This window comes from Symphalangus syndactylus, chromosome 3 (genome assembly GCF_028878055.3).
Source record: "Symphalangus syndactylus isolate Jambi chromosome 3, NHGRI_mSymSyn1-v2.1_pri, whole genome shotgun sequence".
In the NCBI taxonomy this organism is placed as follows: Eukaryota; Metazoa; Chordata; class Mammalia; order Primates; family Hylobatidae; genus Symphalangus; species Symphalangus syndactylus.
In genome coordinates this window covers 15,799,349-15,821,323 of record NC_072425.2, presented here as the reverse complement: position 1 = coordinate 15,821,323, position 21,975 = coordinate 15,799,349, and the positions used below count along the sequence as shown (strand labels likewise).

At 50.0% G+C, this 21,975-nt stretch overlaps 1 protein-coding gene across 2 annotated transcripts in view; it reads left to right on the top strand.

Moving 5' to 3' along the window:
- NUP188 (nucleoporin 188) overlaps nt 1–21,443 on the top strand; it is a 64,501-nt gene extending 43,058 nt beyond the window's left edge. For both annotated transcript variants that reach the window (XM_055270767.2, XM_063635762.1), the window contains 23 exons: nt 10–76; nt 750–878; nt 1,208–1,347; nt 3,916–4,022; nt 7,308–7,514; nt 7,636–7,805; nt 8,481–8,550; nt 8,963–9,030; nt 9,426–9,621; nt 12,240–12,317; nt 12,627–12,712; nt 13,250–13,395; nt 13,701–13,882; nt 15,649–15,849; nt 16,004–16,096; nt 17,249–17,407; nt 17,750–17,887; nt 19,504–19,578; nt 19,660–19,887; nt 20,002–20,133; nt 20,398–20,471; nt 20,587–20,716; nt 20,850–21,443. In XM_055270767.2, coding sequence (XP_055126742.1) covers nt 10–76; nt 750–878; nt 1,208–1,347; nt 3,916–4,022; nt 7,308–7,514; nt 7,636–7,805; nt 8,481–8,550; nt 8,963–9,030; nt 9,426–9,621; nt 12,240–12,317; nt 12,627–12,712; nt 13,250–13,395; nt 13,701–13,882; nt 15,649–15,849; nt 16,004–16,096; nt 17,249–17,407; nt 17,750–17,887; nt 19,504–19,578; nt 19,660–19,887; nt 20,002–20,133; nt 20,398–20,471; nt 20,587–20,716; nt 20,850–21,026 — 3,053 coding nt within the window. In that variant the 3' untranslated portion in view covers nt 21,027–21,443. The remainder of the gene's footprint in view (nt 1–9; nt 77–749; nt 879–1,207; nt 1,348–3,915; nt 4,023–7,307; nt 7,515–7,635; nt 7,806–8,480; nt 8,551–8,962; nt 9,031–9,425; nt 9,622–12,239; nt 12,318–12,626; nt 12,713–13,249; nt 13,396–13,700; nt 13,883–15,648; nt 15,850–16,003; nt 16,097–17,248; nt 17,408–17,749; nt 17,888–19,503; nt 19,579–19,659; nt 19,888–20,001; nt 20,134–20,397; nt 20,472–20,586; nt 20,717–20,849) is intronic.
- The last annotated feature ends 532 nt before the right edge of the window (nt 21,444–21,975 follow it).

Below are 21,975 nucleotides of genomic sequence, written 5' to 3'. Positions count from 1 at the left end.
GGAGTCCAGGTTGCCTGATCCTGGAGCTGATTCATGCGATACTGAACCTGTGCCACGAGACAGAGCTGCACAGCAGGTAATGAAGGGTTGATTACTAGAGCTTGGTGCTCACCAAGGCAAGACACAGGCTTTTGCTGTGCAAAGCCGTCTCATTTCTTCCAGAGAATTTACCCTGCTTGAGCCCAGAACTCAGTAATCTTGAGGTTGTTAGTTGCTTTCCATTGGCTTGTTTATCATTTCTCACTGTGGACAGAGAAGTAGGAATGAGAGAGAGAGTGTGTGTGTGTGTTTGTGTGTGTACACATACACTAATATATTAATCATTCTTTATGATCGTTACAAAAGTTCATTCCTGACAAGACACTCTTCATATATATCTACTTCCCAGGGCCGGTTACTATGTATTCTCGGTTTTTTCCTCTTTCTGTATTGACTGTAACTTTCTTTCCATGCCACTGCTCATAGATGTCTTATTTTAATGGTTCCATGCATTCCATCATATGGATTAATTATGATCCTCTTCAGTAGCTGTATCTGTTACTTGATGGACATTTAGATTGCTTCTCAGGGTGATCTTTAGGTGATCAAGTCTATTTCAGGAAAGTGATCAGAGTGCCTTCAGCTTGCAGAGAGCTGGTCTCCAGTGTCCAGTAGGTTAGGTTAGCCACCCTAGCCTAATTGAACAATGCCCTTCCTTCCAAGATACACTGACTGGCTCCCTGGTAACTCAGAACACATCTGTCTTCCAGTCATACTCCCAGCCTGCAGTCTCTCTGCATCTGCAGCCTGGCATACACAGAAGCAGGACAGACAGTTATCAATATCATGGGCATTGGCGTGGACACCATTGACATGGTGATGGCTGCTCAGCCTCGAAGGTAGGGCTCCTTCTCCATGTTCCCTTTGTTTGTCTTTATTGTGCCTGCATGTTACTAATAACTCCAGTTTAAGTTAACTTGCAGTAGCTTTTAGAAGATGACATTGTTCTTCCTAGGACATAGCCTTTACATACCCTAGTGGCTGCTGTATAGATTGGCATATAGCAAAGGGAGTTGATTACTCCTCCTCTCTCCTAGTTTGGACTGGGGCCTCTAACAGAAGCTGTTGAACTCTGGGATTATTGTTGGAATCTAATTCATGAGAGCACATATATTGCGAATGAAGTCATACTGTCTGAATCATCTTTGGTTTCCATTTGGCACCCTAGTGATGGGGCAGAGGGCCAGGGGCAGGGCCAGCTGCTGATCAAGACAGTGAAACTGGCATTCTCCGTCACCAACAATGTTATTCGGCTGAAACCTCCTTCTAATGTGGTGTCCCCCCTGGAACAGGCTCTCTCACAACATGGTATGTATTTCTCTTCCAATCACAACATGGTATGTATTTCTCTTCCAGTCATTTCTGCTCATAAATACGTATTTTAGGCAGTGTTTTTGGATGCCAACAGTATTTTCTGCTTCTTGAGGAAGTTTGGGAATGATTACCAGCTCCTTTCCTGAAATTGGAAACAAAAGGACTAGATGGTACTTTATTTCTGTCTCCTATTGATGATAGAATAATAGTTAAGAATGGCCCAGCGCGGTGGCTCATGCCTGTAATCTTAGCACTTTGGGAGGCCGAGGCGGGCGGATCACCTGAGGTCAGGGGTTCAAAACCAGCCTGACCAACATGGAGAAACCCCATCTCTACTAAAAATACAAAATTAGCTGGGCGTGGAGGCGCATGCCTGTAATCCCATTTACTCGGGAGGCTGAGGCAGGAGAATCGCTTGAACCCAGGAGGCGGAGGTTGCAGTGAGCCGAGATCGCGCCATTGCACTCCAGCCTGGGCAAGAGCAAAAACTCCGTCTCAAAAAAAAAAAAAAAAAAAGAATAATAGTTAAGAATGCGGATTTGAAGTCAGACTGCCTTGGTTCAAATTTTGTATCCAATCAACTGTGTGACCTTGGGTGCGTTTATTAAACAACTCTGCCTCTGATTTCTCATCTGTAAAATGGGGATAATGGTACAGGTTGAGTATCCCTTATCTGAAATGCTTGGGACCAGAAGTGTTTTGGGTTTCAGATTTTTTTTTCATATTTTGGAATAGTTGCAGTATACTTACCAGTTTAGCATAAATCCAAAATGTTCCAGTGAGCATTTCCTTTGAGCTGTATGTAGTTAGAGATTTTGACACACTCCAGATTTTTTTAAATTCTTTTTATTTTTATTATTATTTTTTTGAGACAGTCTAGCTCTGTTGTCCAGGCTGGAGTGCAGTGGCGCAATCTCGGCTCACTGCAGCATCCGCTTCTGGGTTTAAGCAATCCTCCTGCCTCAGCCTCCCAAGTAGCTGGGATTACAGGCATCTGTCACCACGCCCGGCTAATTTTTGTTTTGTTTTGTTTTGTTTGGTAGAGACGGGCTTTCGCTATGTTGGCCAGGCTGGTCTCCAACTCCTGACCTCAGGTGACTTGCCCTCTTTCGCCTCCCAAAGTGCTGGGATTACAGGCATGAGCCACCGTGCTCTAATTTCAGATTTTCAGATTATGGATGCCTGTAGTATCTTCCTAATAAGATTATAATAAAGGGCTGGGCATGGTGGCTCACGTCTGTAATCCCAGCACTTTGGGACGGTGAGGCTGGGGAGGATACTTTGAGTCCAGGAGTTCGAGACCAGCTTGGGCAACATAAGACCCCCATCTATACCAAAACAAACAAACAAAAAAATTAGCTGGGCCTGGTGGCATATGCCTGTGGTCCCAGCTACTCAGGAGGTTGAGGTGGGGGCATTGCTTGAAGCTTGGCAGGTCAAAGCTGCAGTGAGCCATAATTTTGCCACTGCACTCCAGCTTGGGCAACATAGTGAAACCCTCTCTCAAAAAGAAAAAAAGATAGGCTGGGTGCAGTGGCTCACGCTTGTAATCCCAGCACTTTGGGAGGCCGAGGTGGACGGATCATGAGGTCAGGAGTTTGAGACCAGCCTGGCCAACACAGTGAAACCCCGTCTCTACTAAAAATACAAAAATTAGCTGGGTGTGGTGGTGGATGCCTGTAATCCCAGCACTTTGGGAGGCCGAGGTGGGTGGATCACCTGAGGCCAGGAGTTTGAGACCAGCCTGGCCAACATGGTGAAACCCTGTCTCTATTAAAAATTTAAAAAATTAGCTGGACGTGGTGGTGCACGCCTGTAATCCCAGCTACTTGGGAGGCTGAGGCGGGAGAATTGATTGAACCTGGGAGGTGGAGGTGCAGTGAGTCGAGATCACGCCACTGCACTCCAGCCTGGGTGACTGAGTGAGACTCTTGTCTCAAAAAAATTAATTAATGCCGGGCGTGGTGGCTCACGCTTGTAATCCCAGCACTTTGGGAGGCCGAGGCGGGCGGATCATGAGGTCATGAGATCGAGACCACGGTGAAACCCCGTCTCTACTAAAAATACAAAAAATTAGCCGGGCGTGGTGGCGGGCGCCTGCAGTCCCAGCTACTCTGAGAGGCTGAGGCAGGAGAATGGCGTGAACCCGGGAGGCGGAGCTTGCAGTGAGCCGAGATTGCGCCACTGCACTCCAGCCTGGGCGACAGAGCGAGACTCTGTCTCAAAAAAAAAAAAAGAAAAAAAAAAAATTAATAAATAAAAATTAATAAAATAAGCACCTATTTTATTCAAAATGTATCTTTGCTGTTGATGAATTGGGTTGAACTGTTTATCCCCAAATTCTGACTATTCTTTTGCTCCTGAATAAGGAGAAGGATACAGCCACCTGGGTTTGCTGTGGCCCTCCAAGTGCTTGAGGGTAAATTCCTTCACATACACACTGTGAGTCTTTTTTGAAGCCAGTGCTCTAAAGACTTGAATGAGGCACACTTTTGAAGCCAATGCTCTAAGGACTTGAATGAGGCACACTTGATATCTAAACTGTTTCCTGTGCTGCTTTAGGTGCTCATGGAAACAACCTCATTGCTGTTCTAGCCAAATACATCTACCACAAACATGACCCTGCTTTGCCACGTCTTGCCATTCAGCTGCTGAAACGTCTGGCCACGGTAGGATCGTACTTCATGCACACACACTGTTTACATGAGGGTGTTTTTTCCCCCCTGATTGCAAAAGACATGCTCAGGCTACATGCAGCAGCTTACGCCTGTATGTAATTCCAGCACTTTGGGAGGCCAAGGTGGGAGGATCACTTGAGCCCAGGAGTTCAAGACAAGCCTGGGCCACATAGTGAGACGTCATCTCTAATATAGAAAAAAAGGAGAAAAGGCTGCGTGCAGTGGCTCACGCCTGTAATTCCAGCACTTTGGGAGGCTGAGGCGGGTAGATCACAAGGTCAGGAGTTCAAGACCAATCTGGCCAAGATGGTGAAACCCCATCTCTCCTAAAAATACAAAAATTAGGGGGCCGGGCATGGTGGCTCGTGCCTGTAATCCCAGCACTTTGGGAGGCCAAGGCAGGCGTATCACAAGGTCAGGAGATCGAGACCAGCCTGGCTAATACGGTGAAACCCCGTCTCTACTAAAAAATACAAAAAATTAGTGGGGCATTATGGCAGGCGCCTGTAGTCCCAGCTAATTGGGAGGCTGAGGCAGGAGAATGGCGTGCACCTGGGAGGCGGAGCTTGCAGTGAGCTGAGATCGCGCCACTGCACTCCAGCCTGGGCAACAGAGCGAGACTCCATCTCAAAAATTAGCCAGGTGTGGTGGCAGGTGCCTGTGATCCCAGCTACTTGGGAGCCTGAGGCAGAGAGTTGCTTGAACCTGGGAGGCAGAAGTCACGGTGAGCTGAGATCACGCCACTGCACTCCAGCCTGAGCGACAGAGGGAGACTCCGTCTCAAGATAAAAGGAGAAAAAAGACTTGCTTATTGTAAAATATTTATTTAAATGTTACAAATAGATGTAACAGAAAGTTAAGATGCCCTATGATCTCATTCCAAGAATCCCTGTGGGCAAGGTGATATGCCATGCTCCAGATTTCTTTCTTTCTTTCTTTTTTTTTTTTTTTGAAACAGTGTCTGGCTATGTCTCCGAGGCTGTGCTCCATACTTCTTTTCTGTGTTCTTGTATTTTAAAAAGTATTGGCTGGCTGGGCGCGGTGGCTCACGCCTATAATCCCAGCACTTTGGGAGGCTGAGGCAGGCGGATCATGAGGTCAGGAGATCGAGACCATCCTGGCTAACACAGTGAAACCGCGTCTCTACTAAAAATACAAAAACTTAGCCGGGCCTGGTGGCGGGCGCCTGTAGTCCCAGCTACTCGGGAGGCTGAGGGAGGAGAATGGCGTGAACCCTGGGGGGCGGAGCCTGCAGTAAGCGGAGATCGCGCCACTGCACTCCAGCCTGGGCGACAGCAAGACTCTGTCTGAAAAAAATAAAATAAAATAAAAAGTATTGGCTGGGCGCTATGGCTCACACCTGTAATCTCAGTACTTTGGGAGGCTGAAGCAGGTGGATCATGAGGTCAGGGGTTAAAGACCAGCCTGGCCAAGATGGCGAAACCCCATCTCTACCAAAAATACCGAAATTAGCTGGGTGGCAGGTGCCTGTAATCTCAGCTACTCGGGAGGCTGAGGCAGGAGAATCGCTTGAAACTGGGCAACAGAGATTGCAGTGAGCCGAGATCACATCACTGCACTCCAGCCTGGGTGGTAGAGTGAGACACTGCCTCAAAAAAAAAATAAAAAAGGTATTTGGGGCTGGGCGTGGTGGCTCACGCCTGAAATCCCAGGACTCTGGGAGGCCCAGGTGGGTGGATTGCCTGAGCTCAGGAGTTTGAAACCATCCTGGGCAACACAGTGAAACCCCATCTCTACTAAAATACAAAAAAATTAGCCGGGTGTGGCTGCGTGTGCCTGTAGTCCCAGGTACTCAGTAGGCTGAGGCAGGAGAATTGCTTGAACCGGGGAGGCGGAGGTTACAGTGAGCCGAGTTCGCACCACTGCACTCTAGCCTGGGCGACAGAGTCAAAAAAAAAAAAAAAGTATTTGAGTGTGTACTTTTGTTCTTTATAAAAGCAGAATTCCTGGTACTGTTTTTCTTTCTTTCTTTTTTTTTTTTTGAGACAGAGTCTCGCTCTGTTGCCTAGGCTGGAGTGCAGTGGCGCGATCTTGGCTCACTGCAATCTCCGCCTCCTGGGTTCACACCATTCTCCTGCCTCAGCCTCCCAATTAGCTGGGACTACAGGCGCCTGCCACTGCGTCCAGCTAATTTTTTGTATTTTTTTTAGTAGAGACGGGGTTTCACCGTGATCTCGATCTCCTGACCTCGTGATCTGCCCGCTTGGCCTCCCAAAGTGCTGGGATTGCAGGCATGAGCCACTGCGCCCGGCCCTTCCTGGTACTGTTTTTCTTTTGAGACAGTCCCACTCCATCACCCAGGCTGGAGTGCTATGGCATGATCTCACTGCAGCCTCCACCTCCCAGGTTCATGCGATTTTCCTTTCTAAGCCTCCCAGGTTGCTGGGATTACAGACGCCCACTACAACACCCAGCTGATTTTTTGTATTTTTAGTAGGTACGAGGTTTTGCCATGTTGGCCAGGCTAGTCTCGAACTCCTGACCTCAAGTGATCTGCCTGCCTCAGCCTCCGAACATGCTGGGATTACAGGCGTGAGCCACTGTGCCTGGCCCCTGGTACTGTTTTATGACTGGCTTCCTTCACTTGATACCATATCAAGCAGTCTTGATGTGCTTGATGTCACATGGGCACATTTGGACTTCCTTCATTCTTTTTTGTCTTTTTTCCTTTTTTTAAATTCGGACTTACTTCATTCTTTTTAATGTTTGCATATCACATCCTAGAATGGATGCATCCTGATTCATTTGGGCTACTTTCTGTCTTTCACTATTACAAGCAGTGCTGCAGTGAACATTATTATCCCTTCCACCCTGTAAACATTTGTTTACAGTTCCAAAGATTTAGGTAGGTATAAATGAACATGATATTTTTTATTAGATATTTCCAAATTACCTTCCAAAAAACATTGTAACAGTTTATACTTCTAACACCAAGTATTCTATCCTTGCTGCAAGAACTTCATCATTGTTTAGTCTTTGCCAATCTAATAAGCAAAAAAATGTTTCACTTTTCAGTTTGTATTTATTTAACCATGAGGGAAGTTGAGCATTTCTTTATACTGATTACTGTCTTTCCTGTGAATTTGGAGGCATCTCATGCTTGTTTGTGGTGATGTCCTTTTTAGCCCAGAGCTGTAGTCTGGATGCTTCCCTTTCTGCCAATTTTCTGGGAGCTCTTCAGTGCCCTTCTGTGGGAGCCCATTGAGGTTTTTGTGGAAGCAGAGCTCCAAGCCTGTGTGTTCCGGTCTCCACCAGGTGGCCCCAATGTCAGTGTATGCTTGTCTGGGCAACGATGCGGCTGCCATTCGTGATGCCTTCCTGACCCGATTGCAGAGCAAAATTGAGGACATGCGCATCAAAGTCATGATTCTAGAGTTCCTCACGGTTGCAGTAGAGACCCAGCCAGGCCTCATCGAACTGTTTCTGAACCTGGAAGTTAAGGATGGCAGTGATGGCTCAAAGGTAAGTCTGTAACCTGGGATGATGCTGGGAGTTGGCTCCCTGGGAGGCAGATGCTGGGCTCTGCAAGTACAGCTGTTGGCAGTGGCTGTGGAACTGAACTCTTACCTGTCCCTTCTTGCAGGAATTCAGCCTTGGGATTTGGAGCTGTCTCCATGTAGTGCTGGAGCTGATTGATTCCCAACAGCAAGATCGATACTGGTGCCCACCCCTGCTGCATCGTGCCGCCATTGCCTTTTTGCATGCTCTGTGGCAGGATCGGAGGGACAGTGCCATGCTGGTCCTCCGAACCAAGTAAGTCTGCCTCTGGGAGTAGTTTCATTGTTCTGGTCTACAAAATGGGAGTAACAATAGCTCTTATCCCAGAGGTTTGTTGTGACAATTCACTGGGAATAAGAGTGCTTAGTCCTGGTTCAATACCTGGGAGTTTTACACTAATTCTCTTTCTAATGCTGCTGCAAGTATTAAGGATCTTTAAATATTAAGCACCTGGAAGGTTCAGTTGCTTTTGTGTTCCTGCCTTTTGCTAACTAGCTGCATGAAAACTCATTATTCTTGAGAAACAGTAGATTCAAGAGAGAGGGGCTTGCTCAAGTCACTGGATTAAATGAAACATTCTGTTCTATTGAACCTGCTGGCACAAAGGGAAGGAGTGTTAAAAGGCTAAATTTGGGAGTCTGCTGTCTTATTTCCCTCCCTCCACTTCTGTGGGGCTTTTGGGAATCTACAGTGGAAGGAATCTTGAAGAGTTTTTGTTGATCGACTCTATAATGCACAAGTGTGATTCATAAGAGGAAAATGTAATTTTATCTGTGGAAACCTTTCATTTATACAGGAACAACTGACTTATCAGACACATAAAGAATGAGACTGGTAAAATATGAAGTGACCACCAAAGGGAGCTTGAGAGAGGAGAAAATGACTGTGAGAGGGAAAAAGTATGATTTCAAACATTTATTTCCTTTTTAGACCCAAGTTTTGGGAAAATTTAACCAGTCCGCTGTTTGGAACCCTTTCTCCTCCCTCTGAAACATCAGAGGTAAGCTGTGGCAGAGGGCAGGATGGTGGCTACAAGTCCCTGGGAGGAAAGGTTGTGGGCTGTGAGATGGGGCCGTAGACAATGATACCTCCCTAAACAACAGAATGTTCTCTTCACTAGAAACGTCTTTCTCAGGGAAGTGCCTGCTTTCTGTCCCTTTAATGTCTTGCTTTGGGAAGGAAAGTGGTTTGTGTTACTGTGTGTTGGTGGCTCTGTGGTCTTCTCCATTCATTTGGAGACACTGTGGACCTGATGCTTCTGCTCTTGCAAGTCAGGCCATTCACATTCAACAGGGGTTGTACTAACTTGTTCTGCAAGTGCTGGGCCCCTGCTCTGTTCCCTGTTTGATATACTGGGGGAGATCAGTGATCAGAGATGTGATAATTCCCTGTTCTGCTATCTGTCTCCACAGCCCAGCATCCTGGAAACCTGTGCCCTAATCATGAAGATAATTTGCTTGGAGATATACTATGTAGTTAAGTGAGTACTTTCCCCTCTTGAGATTTTAACTGAAGGTTGGGGGAGTGGGAGTTGGTGGCCTACCACTGGGTGCATGGCTGGAAGAGCAAAGGCAGAGGAGAGAACTGGTTTGGAACTATTCATGGAGGGCCAGTGAGCTGTGTTCCTGGCCAATCCACCGATGGCATTTATGATTGTCAGAAAGAGTTATTGTGAAACAAACTCCATGCAACTGGGATTTTATGGAGGAGGAATCCTGGAAACGCCTCAGCCTAACCCACATGTTGGAGGTGTCCTGGAGCCGTCTGCCTTTAAGCCCATGCAAGGTTGTTTTCTCTGCCTCAACAAGGGTCTGTACCCATTATATTCCCATCTGCTTTCAAAATCTAACTGGAGGTTTTTTCTTGACACTGTAGGGGTTCATTAGACCAGTCGCTAAAAGATACACTGAAGAAATTTTCCATCGAGAAACGCTTTGCCTACTGGTCAGGGTATGTCAAGTCATTGGCAGTTCATGTGGCCGAAACAGAAGGCAGCAGCTGCACCTCCTTGTTAGAGTACCAGATGCTGGTGTCCGCCTGGAGGATGCTTCTCATCATTGCCACCACTCATGTAAGACCCTTTTGGGGAGAGTTTTCACTTTGGTACCTTAGCAATGATGTGTTAAGATATCTAGCAGATATAGCTCCTTGTGAGGAAGAATTAATCAGGGTTTATTCCTGAGAGCTAAACTGTAATAGGTCCTATGCTGAGAGATTGGGGCTGTGGGGTATTTGAGGGTGTTGGGTCCAAGAGACCATTAAGAGGAATGCAGAGAAGTGATTTGAAATCCTTTCAGAGTTCCTAAAGCCTCCTGTACCTCCCTTAGGCCTTGGCTGGGTCTTAGCTGCTCCCTGGCTGCATCTGCCTCTTGTGCAAAGGCATAACTGTCTTCTCGTGCTGTGTACCTTGTAGATGCTAGGTCAATAAATACTTGTTGACTAGTCAGCAGGGAGCTGTGACAGCTGCAGCAGCACCCTCTCTAAAAAGCAGTTTGTCATTGGTTCTAGAAACTGCATTTCCTGGTCTTAGAAAAAGAACAGAGGCCATTGTCTCTATACTCTGTCTACTGGCAGTTGGTTTTGAGAGAGAGAGATAACATCTGGAAGAAATGCATTGTTCTTGGTTTTTTTGTGATTTGACACCATCACGCTGTATCATAAGGACTTGGTATTGAAGTGTTCTTCCTTGGGGTATCCAGATTAATTTTTTTTTTCTTGAGACGGAGTCTTGCTCCGTCACCCAGGCTGGAATCCAGTGGTGCGATCTTGGCTTACTGCAACCTCCGCCTCCCGGGTTCAAGCAATTCTCCTGTCTCAGCCTCCCAGGTAGCTGGGATTATAGGCGCATGCCACCATGCCCAGCTAATTTTTGTATTTTTCGTAGAGATGGGGTTTCACCTTGTTGGTCAGGCTGGTCTCGAACTCCTGACTTCAGGTGATCCACCCACCTCGGCCTCCCAAAGTGCTGGGATTACAGGTGTGAGTCACCACGCTTGGCCAGATTAATCTTTTGACTTCGTGAACAACTTCAGCTTGATAGATGCCTCCTTGTTCCAAGCACCTCCTATATCTGTGAGATTTGTTGCCTAGTGCCAGACTGCCCACAGGCTTGGAGCTTTGAGCCTAGAAGGGGCAGGTTTGTGGCTACTCTTGCTGTGGCATAGTGGTTTTGGACCCCTAAGACTCCATACACACGTAAAGGCTCACCTGTCTTTGAGAGTGGTTGATTCCCCAGGGTATAACCTTTATGTCACCTGCCTTTTGGGCCCTAGTTAGGCAGCAGTTCTTGAATTGTAGCTCTGAAAATCCCACCATCCTCTTTCCCCAAAGGAAACCTGTCTGTCTGTCTCACCTGTCTACCTATACAAAAGAAAAGAAAAAAAAAGAGAAAGAAACCTAAGTCCAGGATGTTGGTCACCCATTCATTCTCTTAATGGCATTAGTGGAATGCTTGCAGGCATTGGGATACAGCAGTGAATAAGGTAGATAAGATCTTTGATCGCATAGAGAGTGCCCTATGATGGAGGAGGTAAATTATAAACAAATTCACCAATAAAAAGTATGGTTTCAGATAGTGATAATTTGCTGTGAAGGAAATGAAGTGCTGTGGTAATAAACACATGAGATAGAAGTAGTCAGGGTGGCCTTCTCTGAGTGGTGATGTCCCAGCTGAGAGCTGAATGTGTGAAGAAGCCTTCCAGGTGGAGCCCGTGGAGGAGAGAAGTCTAGGCAGATGGACTTGCAAGTGCAAAGTTCCAGCAGTGGAAAAGAGCTTGATATGTTCACGAAAGAGACAAGCAGGGTTGGACTAGAGTGAGCACAGATGGGACTGATACTACAGTCAGTTGGACCAGATCCTGTGGGGTCTTTGGACCATGTTGAAGAGCTTGGTTTGCGTTTCCCAGGCACTGGGAAGCCTTTCAAGGATTCTAAGCAGAGGGAGGACAGAGTCTCAAAGAGGAGGTGAACCTGGGCTTGATTCTGACCATATCTAAGGGTCCACAGAAGAATAGCAGGGCCTTCAAGCCCTATTTTACCTTATTCTTTAGGGGACAGGATCTCACTATGTTGTCCAGGTTGGAGTGCAGTGGTGCGATCATGGCTCACTGCAGCCTCAACCTCCAGGGCTCACATGATCTTCCCACCTCAGCCTCCCGAGTAGCTAGGACTACAGGCATGCGCCACCATACCCAGCTAATTAAACATTTTTTGTTGTTGAGATATGGTCTCATCATGTTGCCCAGACTATAAGCCCTATTTTATTTTATTTATTTATTTAAGACGGAGTCTTGCTCTGTCACCAGGCTGGAGTGCAGTGGCGCGATCTCGGCTCACTACAACCTCCGCTTCCTGGGTTCAAGCAATTCTCCTGCCTTAGCCTCCCGAGTAGCTGGGACTACAGGTGTGCACCACCATGCCTGGCTAATTTTTGTATTTTTAGTAGAGACAGGGTTCCACCATGTTGGCCAGGATGGTCTTGATCTCCTGACCTCGTAATCTGCCCACCTCGGCCTCCCAAAGTGTTAGGATTACAGGCATGAGCCACCACGCCTGGCCTATATAAGCCCTATTTTAAATCAGGGAGACTGTTTTACCAATGACTAATTGCCTAGCAGAGGACCCCATGTTTCTTGGCCTCTAAAATCTGGAAAATTTTCCCAGCTGAAACCTTTTTCTGTTCCTTTGCAGGCAGATATAATGCACCTGACTGACTCTGTGGTGCGTCGCCAGCTCTTTCTTGACGTGCTTGATGGAACCAAAGCGTTAGTAAGTGTGTCTGGGAGATTTCACATTTCTCCCAGGGAGGTTGTCTTTGAAGTCAAATAGCGGAGGTCATGAGTCTGCCAGCCAGCCGCACAAATGGTCAGGTCACAGGGCTCACGTTGGCCTGGGAGGCCTGAGGCTGTAGTGAGTCAGCAGAGCTCTGATGCTGCCATGTCAACCCTGGCTTCTCCCCCTCCACTCCACTCCTGTGAGCTCACTGCTGGGGAAGAAAGGCAGTGAGGCCAGAGGTGCCCTGTGGATGGCATGCGAATCTTGCCACTGACTTCTGACTGGTGTGCTGTCTCCTTTCAGCTCCTAGTTCCAGCCTCAGTGAACTGCCTTCGCCTCGGCTCCATGAAGTGCACTCTGCTGCTTATCCTTCTCCGGCAGTGGAAGAGGTGAGGCTGTGCCAGGAGAGGCAAGCCCGAGGCCAGAATCTTCTTGTCAGTGCCTGCTTGCCTTCCTGAAAGGGAGAAATAGTGGGTGGAAGCTGGGTTGGTTTTCCATCTTGAGGAATGGGAGTGACATAGCAGATAGGAGGTGAGGCAGACTGGTGGGTATCCTGATTTGGAGCAGGGGCAGTGTGTGGCCTTTTATGAGGTATTTTGTCTCACTCCCCACCCCGTATTCTTTTTTTTTTTTTTGAGACGGAGTCTCTGTCGCCCAGGCTGGAGTGCAGTGGCGCGATCTTGGCTCACTGCAACCTCCGCCTCCCAGGTTCAAGTGATTCTTGTGCCTCAACCTCCCTAGTAGCTGGGATTACAGGCACGCTACCATGCCTAATTTTTGTATTTTTAGTAGAGACAGGGTTTCACCATGTTGGCCAGGCTGGTCTCGAATTCCTGACCCCAGGTGATCTGCCCGCCTTGGCCTCCCAAAGTGCTAGGATTACAGGCATGAGCCACCACGCCTGGCCCACCCAGTATTCTTTCTAGAGAGTTAGGTTCTGTGGATGAAATCCTTGGACCCTTGACGGAGATCCTGGAGGGAGTGCTGCAGGCCGACCAGCAACTCATGGAGAAGACCAAGGCCAAGGTGTTCTCAGCATTCATCACAGTGTTGCAAATGAAGGAGATGCGAGGTGAGGGGCAGAGGCAGGGGGAGCAGCAGCTGCAGTCTGCCCATTCCTGCTGACAGCCGGGCGGGGCTTCCTTCAGCTTAGGGCCACACGTTTCTTCTGGGACTTTTGAGTTTCCAGTCTTGGAATTCTTACTCCAAGAAAGCTATTTTTTTTCCCTCACGTGTCTTCTCCCTCCTCTTCCACTGGACAGATGCTGTCCCTCTTAGCACCCTACATCCCCAGCCCCTTCCTAGGAAGGAAACCTTGGTGTACAGTGAGAGTTGGCCTGGTGAGCATGACAGCGTCCCTCCCTGTCTATTCTGCAGTAAGTGACATCCCCCAGTACTCCCAGCTGGTGCTGAATGTCTGTGAGACCCTCCAAGAGGAAGTGATTGCACTCTTCGACCAGACCCGCCACAGTCTGGCATTAGGCAGTGCCACAGAGGACAAGGACAGCATGGAGACTGACGACTGTTCTCGGTCCCGGCACAGGGACCAGCGTGATGGGGTGAGAGAGTGCCCTAGAAGGCCATCCGTCCTTTCCACTGCCCGCCAGCTCTGTGCCTGACTCTGGGGATAACTAGTGAGCAAGACAGATAGTCGCTGCACTTCTGGAGTACACGGCCTGGTGGGAAAGGTTAATAGATCAGACTCTGCAGAAAAGCAGAAGCAGCCCATTGTACTGCAGGAGAGAAGTGTAGGGAGAACTTAGTCTCACTTCTAACCTGATCTGGGACTTAGGTGCCTTTTCAGCAATGACTTAGGGATTGTAGCGGTGGGCAAATGCAGGATCCGAAGTGAAATAGGAAATGATGTAGGGCTAAAAAGCAGGGGAAAAAATTGATCTGATTTTTACTTCAGAAAGATCACTCTGGACTTAAACTCCAGGCCTCAAGTCATTCTCCCAGTTCAGCCTCCCAAAGTGTTGGGATTATAGGCGTGCCCAAGAAAGATCACTCTGGATGCAGTATTGAATAGTATTTTTCAAATTGTGGGATCATGACCTATTAGAGAGAGTCTTGAAATTAGCACATTTTGTTACAACCAGTATTCTTTTTTTTTTTTTGAGACAGAGTCTTGCTCTGTCACCCAGGCTGGAGTGCAGTGGCGCAATCTTGGCTCACTGCAAGCTCTGCCTCCCGGATTCACGCCATTCTCCTGCCTCAGCCTCCCGTGTAGCTGGGACTACAGGTGCCCGCCACCACGCCCGGCTAACTTTTTCTATTTTTCATAGAGACGGGGTTTCACCGTGTTAGCCAGGATGGTCTCAATCTCCTGACCTTGTAATCCACCCTCCTTGATCTCCCAAAGTGCTGGGATTACAGGCGTGAGCCACCACGCCTGGCCACAACCAGCGTTTTTTAAAAATAAAGTAGAATAAAATGTTTAAGAAAATATCACTGTGCTTTGTGTGATGTTAGGGTAGGTATTTTTAGTGAAAAACTGTAAATGTGTACATGAGGGTACAGTCTAAAAAGTCTGTGGGTCAGGCGCGGTGGCTCAAACCTGTAATCCCAGCACTTTGGGAGGCCGAGGCGGGCAGATCACGAGGTCAGGAGATCGAGACCATCCTGGCTAACACGGTGAAACCCTGTCTATGAAAAATACGAAAAATTAGCCGGGCATGGTGGCGGGCACCTGTAGTCCCAGCTACTCGGGAGGCTGAGGCAGGAGGATGGCGTGAACCCAGGAGCAGAGGTTGCAGTGAGCCGAGATCGCACCATTGCACTCCAGCCTGGGGGACAGAGCGAGACTCCATCTCAAAAAAAAAAAAAAAAAAAAATGTCTTTATGACTCTGGGTCATGGCCAAAAAGAAGTTTGAAAGGCCAATGGTACAAGGATAGATTAGAGAGGATGGAGCAGGACCATTTAGGAGATGGTTGCAGTAGCAAAGCGAGAGGTGGCATCGGGCAGGGTTGTAGGGGTCCCTCAGACTCCATGTGGCAGAGTTGGTTGGAGTGTCCAACATGAGACAAGAGGTAGCACTGACAAGGGTGGTGGCAGTGTGGGAGGTGGGAGGGAAGAGGTGGGGGTAGCTCCAGTCAGTTTAGGGTTGGTCATTAGATTGGCTGGAGTTGCTGCTGTTCATTGAGAGCTGGACATAGGAGGGGGCAGAGTGGGAGAGAGTGTGCATTCTGTGTTACTCAAGCTCATTTAGCAATGTGCATAACCAAGCAGGTCTTGGGCAACCAGGCCCACAGCTGCCTGTCGTCCTCTTCCTCCTCCTCTTCTTCTTCCCCCTTTTACTCATCTTTGCCCCTGGGCCCCAGCAGGTGTGTGTCTTGGGCCTGCACCTGGCCAAGGAGCTGTGTGAGGTAGACGAGGATGGTGACTCCTGGCTGCAGGTAACCCGCAGGCTCCCCATCCTACCCACCCTCCTCACCACTCTAGAGGTTAGCCTTCGCATGAAGCAGAACCTGCATTTCACTGAGGCCACATTGCATCTGCTCCTCACCCTGGCTCGCACTCAGCAGGTAGGAGGCCAGCCCTAAGGCAGGAGGGAACATCCTTGCTTGCCTGGGTGGATTCTGACAGTCCCAGAAGCTGTGATCTAGCCTGAGAGCCCTACCTACCCTGGGCAGGGCAGGGGCAGGCTCCATCTCATTCCCTGTCTTTCCCTCCTCCCAGGGAGCCACAGCAGTGGCTGGAGCTGGCATCACCCAGAGCATTTGTTTGCCCCTTCTGAGTGTGTACCAGCTGAGCACCAATGGCACAGCACAGGTGAGTGTCAGGAGCTTGCCAGGAGGCCCAGCCTGGCCAACCTACAGTTCCGTTGAAAAGCATCCTCCCAGGCCGGGCGCGGTGGATCAAGCCTGTAATCCCAGCACTTTGGGAGGCCGAGGCAGGCGGATCACGAGGTCAGGAGATCGAGACCATCCTGGCTAACACGGTGAAACCCCGTCTCTACTAAAAATACAAAAAATTAGCCGGGCGTGGTGGCAGGCGCCTGTAGTCCCAGCTACTCGGGAGGCTGAGGCAGGAGAATGGCGTGAACCCGGGAGGCGGAGCTTGCAGTGAGCCGAGATTGCGCCACTGCACTCCAGCCTGGGCGACAGAGCAAGACTCCGTCTCAAAAAAAAAAAAAAAAAAAGAAAAGCGTCCTCCCCTACCTTTCCCCAGAAGTTGCTTTCCTCTTAATTGCCTAATACACTGATGGTGAGGAATCTTCCCTGCCCCAGGCGGATCTCTAGCAAGAGAAACTCACCACTGAAAGGCACCGCCTGGCCTTTGTGCACTACCTCTGGGAGATGGGATGGATTCTTCCCATTGCAGGTGTGAGGAAGACTAAACCAGATTGATAACACATCCCTGGTCCAGGCCTCTAGCCAAGGCAGCTGTCCTTTCCTGTCATTCCCAAAGACAGTGTGTCTTTGTGACTTCTCCACCCCTGCACCACCAGACCAGGACTGGGAGAAGGGAAGTGGGTGGTTTGGGGGCTTGATGGGGCCTCAGCACCCTGCCCTCTGTGTCCCTTGGTTATTTCTAGTTTAACAGATATCTCCTAATTTCAAAAGAGTAGTCTTCACCTGAACCTCTCTCTCATGAGAGTCGTGAAGTATTTGGTCATCTAGCCCAGCTACCCCTTAGAGGAAGCATGTAGGGGCCAGAGCAGGGCAGTGACATGTCCAGGTTTGCATAGCTTGTCAGTGGCAGACCTGAGTCTGGAACCCTGGATCTTGTGTCTCAGCCTGGTGCTCTTTCCTTGAATCTGCTGGCCTTGGCCCCTTTCTGGCCCTGGTGGCCAGGCAGTGGCTGTGTCTATTCTGGGAGATCTTTTCCTTTCAGCGCGGCTGGGCTGCCTTAGTTGCTGTACTGCAAGGAGGTCCTGCCTCTCGGCAGGGTTCCTGAGCTTGTCTGCTGTTTGTGTCTTAGACACCTAGTGCCTCTCGGAAGTCCCTGGATGCCCCCTCTTGGCCAGGAGTCTACCGCCTGTCCATGTCCTTGATGGAGCGGCTGCTCAAAACTCTGCGCTACAACTTCCTGACTGAGGCCCTGGACTTCGTGGGTGTCCACCAGGAGCGGACCTTACAGGTGAGGGGCTGCCTGCATCGCAGGGGTGGGAGTTTCAGGGTAAAAAGTGTTCTGGGCCATTCATGGGGCAAGTGGGTGTGGAGCCTGGGCCTCAGTAGCGGAGGGTTGTTGATGTCTTCATTTCTGAGATGCTCTAAGTACTCTGCTGGCTTACTGGCCAGCCAGTCTGCTGAGGCACGGGAACGGTCTCGGGTCAGAATCCTGGTTGTACCACTAAAGCCATTTCTTTGCCACCTCAGCATTTGGGGGCCCGGGATGTTTCCTCTCCACAGGAGGGTAGGTGTGGGTATGTCAGGTCCCTCAGCCATCCCCATCTTTCCCTGATGTCTGCTTTCCTCCCAGTGCCTCAATGCAGTGAGGACAGTGCAGAGTCTGGCCTGCCTGGAGGAGGCGGACCACACCGTGGGTTTTATTCTGCAGCTCTCCAACTTCATGAAGGAGTGGCACTTCCACCTGCCTCAGCTCATGCGTGATATCCAGGTGGGGGCCCCAGATGGTGTCTTGGAGTCTGGGTTAATGCTTGGAGACAGGGAGGCTGTGAGCTCTTGCTGGGGCACCCCTAGTGAATTGCAGGATGTTCCTGAACGGGGGCTTTTCCCTTGGGGAGCACAGGGTTTGTTGTCATGTGCTTACTCTGGCTAAATGTTTCCTTCTATAGTCAAGGGCAGCCATGTAGGTTAAGAACTTGGACTTTTATCAGTTAGATCTTGGTTCAGATCCCTTAAGAATACACCTGGGGCCAGGCGTGGTGGCTCACGCCTGTAATCCTAGCACTTTGGGAGGCAGTCAGGAGTTCGAGATCAGCCTGACCAACATGGTGAAACCCTGTCTACTAAAAATACAAAAATTAGCTGGGTGTGGTGGCACATGACTGTAATCCCAGCTACTCGGGAGGCTGAGGTGGGAGAATCGCTTGAACCTGGGAGGCGGAGGTTGCAGTGAGCTAAGATTGAACCATTACACTCCAGCCTGGGTGACAGAGCGAGACTCCGTCCCCAAAAAAGAGAAAAAAAAAAAATGGCCAGGTGCAACAGGCTCATGCCTGTAATCCCAGCACTTTGGGAGTTCAAAGCGGGCGGATCATGAGGTCAGGAACTTGAGACCAGCCTGGCCAACATGGTGAAACCCCATCTCTACTAAAAATACAAAAGTTATCTGGGTGTGGTGGCACACGCCTGTAGTCCCAGCTACTCAGGATCGGGAGGCTGAGGCAAGAGAATCGCTTGAACCCAGGAGGCGGAGGTTGCAGTGAGCCGAGGTCACACCACTGCACTCCAGCCTGGCAACAAATTGAGACTCCGTCTCAAAAAAAAAAAAAAAAAAAACCTAAGCAAAACTAAAAAAACACACACAACTGGAGCTGGGAACCAGCTGGAGAAGGGGTGAGGAAAGAACACAGGCTCCAGAGCCAGGCAAGCTTCTCTTATCTGCTGGTTGTATGACCTTGGCCAAGTCACTTCAGTTATTTGTATCCTTTTATTATTTTCCTATAAAGTGGAATCAGCCATAATCCTCATCTTCATTTTATTTATTTACTTATTTTGAGACAGAGTTTTGTTCTGTCACCCAGGCTGGAGTGTAGTGGCATGATCTTGGCTCATTGCAAGCTCCGCCTCCCAGGTTCATGCCATTCTCCTGCCTCAGCCTCCTGAGTAGCTGGAACTACAGGCACCCGCCACCATGCCTGGCTAATTTTTTGTATTTTTAGTAGAGATGGGGTTTCACCATGTTAGCCAGGATGGTCTCGATCTCCTGACCTCGTGATCCGCCTGCCTCGACCTCAGAAGTGCTGGGATTACAGGCGCCCAGCCTCATCTTTATTTTAGGACCTTACAATATACCAGGCACCTAGCTGGGTCTCAGGGAGATAGTCCAGTCCTGAGCCCTGCTGGCCCCAAGTTTGTAGCCCTGAGTACTTAATGGCTATAAGGGCTTTAAGCTGGAAAGTGGCCAGGGGAGCATGAGGGAAGGAGGGAGAGAAGAGCAGCAGCAAGTGAGAGGAGCGCGTGGGTGTTACATGGAGGACTATTGGGTTGGTCTAGTTGGGTGACTGGGCTGCTGACAAAAGAATCCCCTCATCTCTCTGTCTCTCCCAGGTCAACCTGGGTTACTTGTGCCAGGCATGCACTTCCCTCCTGCACAGTCGAAAGATGCTACAGCATTACTTACAGGTAAGCGTCCTATGCCATGAGGGCCTGGAATACCTCACGCTGGCTTCCCGAGCTCTACCTTCATTTCTTGACTCTCCTTAGAACAAAAATGGGGATGGCCTCCCCTCGGCCGTTGCCCAGCGAGTCCAGAGGCCACCGTCTGCTGCTTCTGCTGCCCCCTCCTCCTCCAAGCAGCCTGCTGCTGACACAGAGGCATCAGAGCAGCGGGCCTTGCACACAGTCCAGTATGGCCTTCTCAAGATCCTCAGCAGGACACTGGCAGCCCTGCGCCACTTCACCCCAGATGTCTGCCAGATCCTGCTGGATCAGGTACTGGCCATCATCTGTTCAGCACCACCTCCCCTAAAGGCTCTGCTCTGCTGTGTACCTAGAGCTACCTGGGGCCTTAACTGGGTCCTGGATGACTCTTGTCTTTTCTCGCAGTCCCTGGACCTTGCTGAATACAACTTCCTGTTTGCCCTGAGCTTTACCACTCCCACCTTTGACTCCGAAGTGGCCCCCTCCTTCGGGACCCTTCTGGCCACAGTGAATGTGGCTCTCAACATGCTTGGAGAGGTAAGTTGGTTCTGTCAGACACTGTCCTCTCCCCCCGACTCCTCCCCCAGCCTGCCACTTCCCAGCCAACCTTGGGCATGGTACCTAGCCTCCCGAGCCTGCTCCTCTCTGTAAACTGAACATGACAGCACCTCTGAGAATTACTGTGAAGATTAAATGAGGTAGCTGATTAAAATTGCTTAGTTCAGGACATGCAAGTAGGAAGCTCTCAGTAAGTGGGAGCTGTTCCTGTTGTCTTAGTTTTTTACCCTTGCTTCTCTTCAGCTGGACAAGAAAAAGGAGCCCCTCACCCAGGCAGTGGGGCTCAGCACACAGGCAGAAGGGACCAGGACGTTAAAGTAAGCGCTCTTTCTGGGATTTGATAAGGGGCTGGGACAGTCATGGGCCCACTATTCTCAGGCTTGGCCAGCCTGGCCCTCTGCAGCAGTGCCAAAAACCTGTGTCTCCTCCCAGGTCCCTCCTGATGTTTACCATGGAAAACTGCTTCTACCTGCTCATCTCTCAGGCGATGCGGTACCTTAGGGACCCGGCTGTGCACCCCCGGGACAAACAGCGGATGAAGCAGGAGCTCAGCTCTGAGTTGGTACGGATGGATAGGGATAGGGAGGGCTGGGCCAATAGGGCCAGAGCCCTGTGGGGTCCTGCCTGGCAACCTCCAAGGGTCAGAACAGTGGCCAGATGTGCTGAGCCTCACCAAGCCACTTTTTTTCTTGTAGAGCACGCTGCTCTCCAGCCTCTCGCGCTACTTCCGCCGGGGAGCCCCCAGCTCCCCTGCCACTGGTGTCCTCCCCTCGCCGCAGGGCAAGTCCACTTCTCTCTCCAAAGCCAGCCCTGAGAGTCAGGAGCCTCTGATCCAGCTGGTGCAGGCGTTTGTCCGGCACGTGCAAAGATAGGGCAGTGCTGTGCTGCCCACCTACCCCTCTCCACCAGCCTGCACTGCACCCTGGCTGGCAGGGGTGCTGCCGGCTGCCAGGGCCTATACAATGAAGGGCACCTCCTGTCACCCCCTCCCGGAGTAGCCACAACTCCAACCACCGCCCACTGACGTTATTTTTATACTAGATGAAGAGGTCAACAGCAGGCATGGGGAGCCGAGTCTTCTGTGCTCAGGTCCTCACGCTGCAGACGCCCCCTAGAGGAGCTTTCCTTCCCTTCCAGCATTCCCCACAGCACGGCTGGCCAGGGGAGAGGCAGCAGCCCAGCAGAGGGCTCTATGCACAGGTTTCAAACCTGTTTTCCATGCTCTGTCCTTGCAGTTTTGGTAATTCTGTGGTCTATTTATACAAATATTAAAATCCTGTTTATAGACAGCTGTGTGATGTTTAACTTCAAAGCCCAGGGATGACAACCTGGCTCTCAGAACCTAGAAAACTCTCCTGGCCAGGCGCCTGGGAGTGGGGCTGCAGCCTCGGGGGAAGGCAGGTACTGATGGATGGCCAGTTCACCAGCATCTCCTCATTCCTGTCCTTGGGCTGAGGGTTAGGCTGGGTGGGCGCTGTCAGATATTCCCTTCCTTGGCCTGCGCTGGTCCTGTCCTTGGCCCTGCTTTCGTTGGCCCAGTGGGCTGAGCTCATCCCTGGGTGAGCCTTTCTTGAAGCTCTGTGCCTTCCTATTTATAGCCCCGTGCCCCTGTCATCCCCTGATCCCCTCTTCAGAAGCTCCAACAGTGGGGCCTACTGGCTGTTGGCCTTCTCAGAACCGAAATCAGAATGCTAGGTCCTGCTAGGAGCCATCTAAAACACAGCCACCACTTAGGGTTTCTAGAATCAGGCTGCCTGGGCTTCAGTCCCTGCTTGGCCGCTTGCCAATTGTGGTCCCTTGAGGTGACTGTCTTGCTGATCT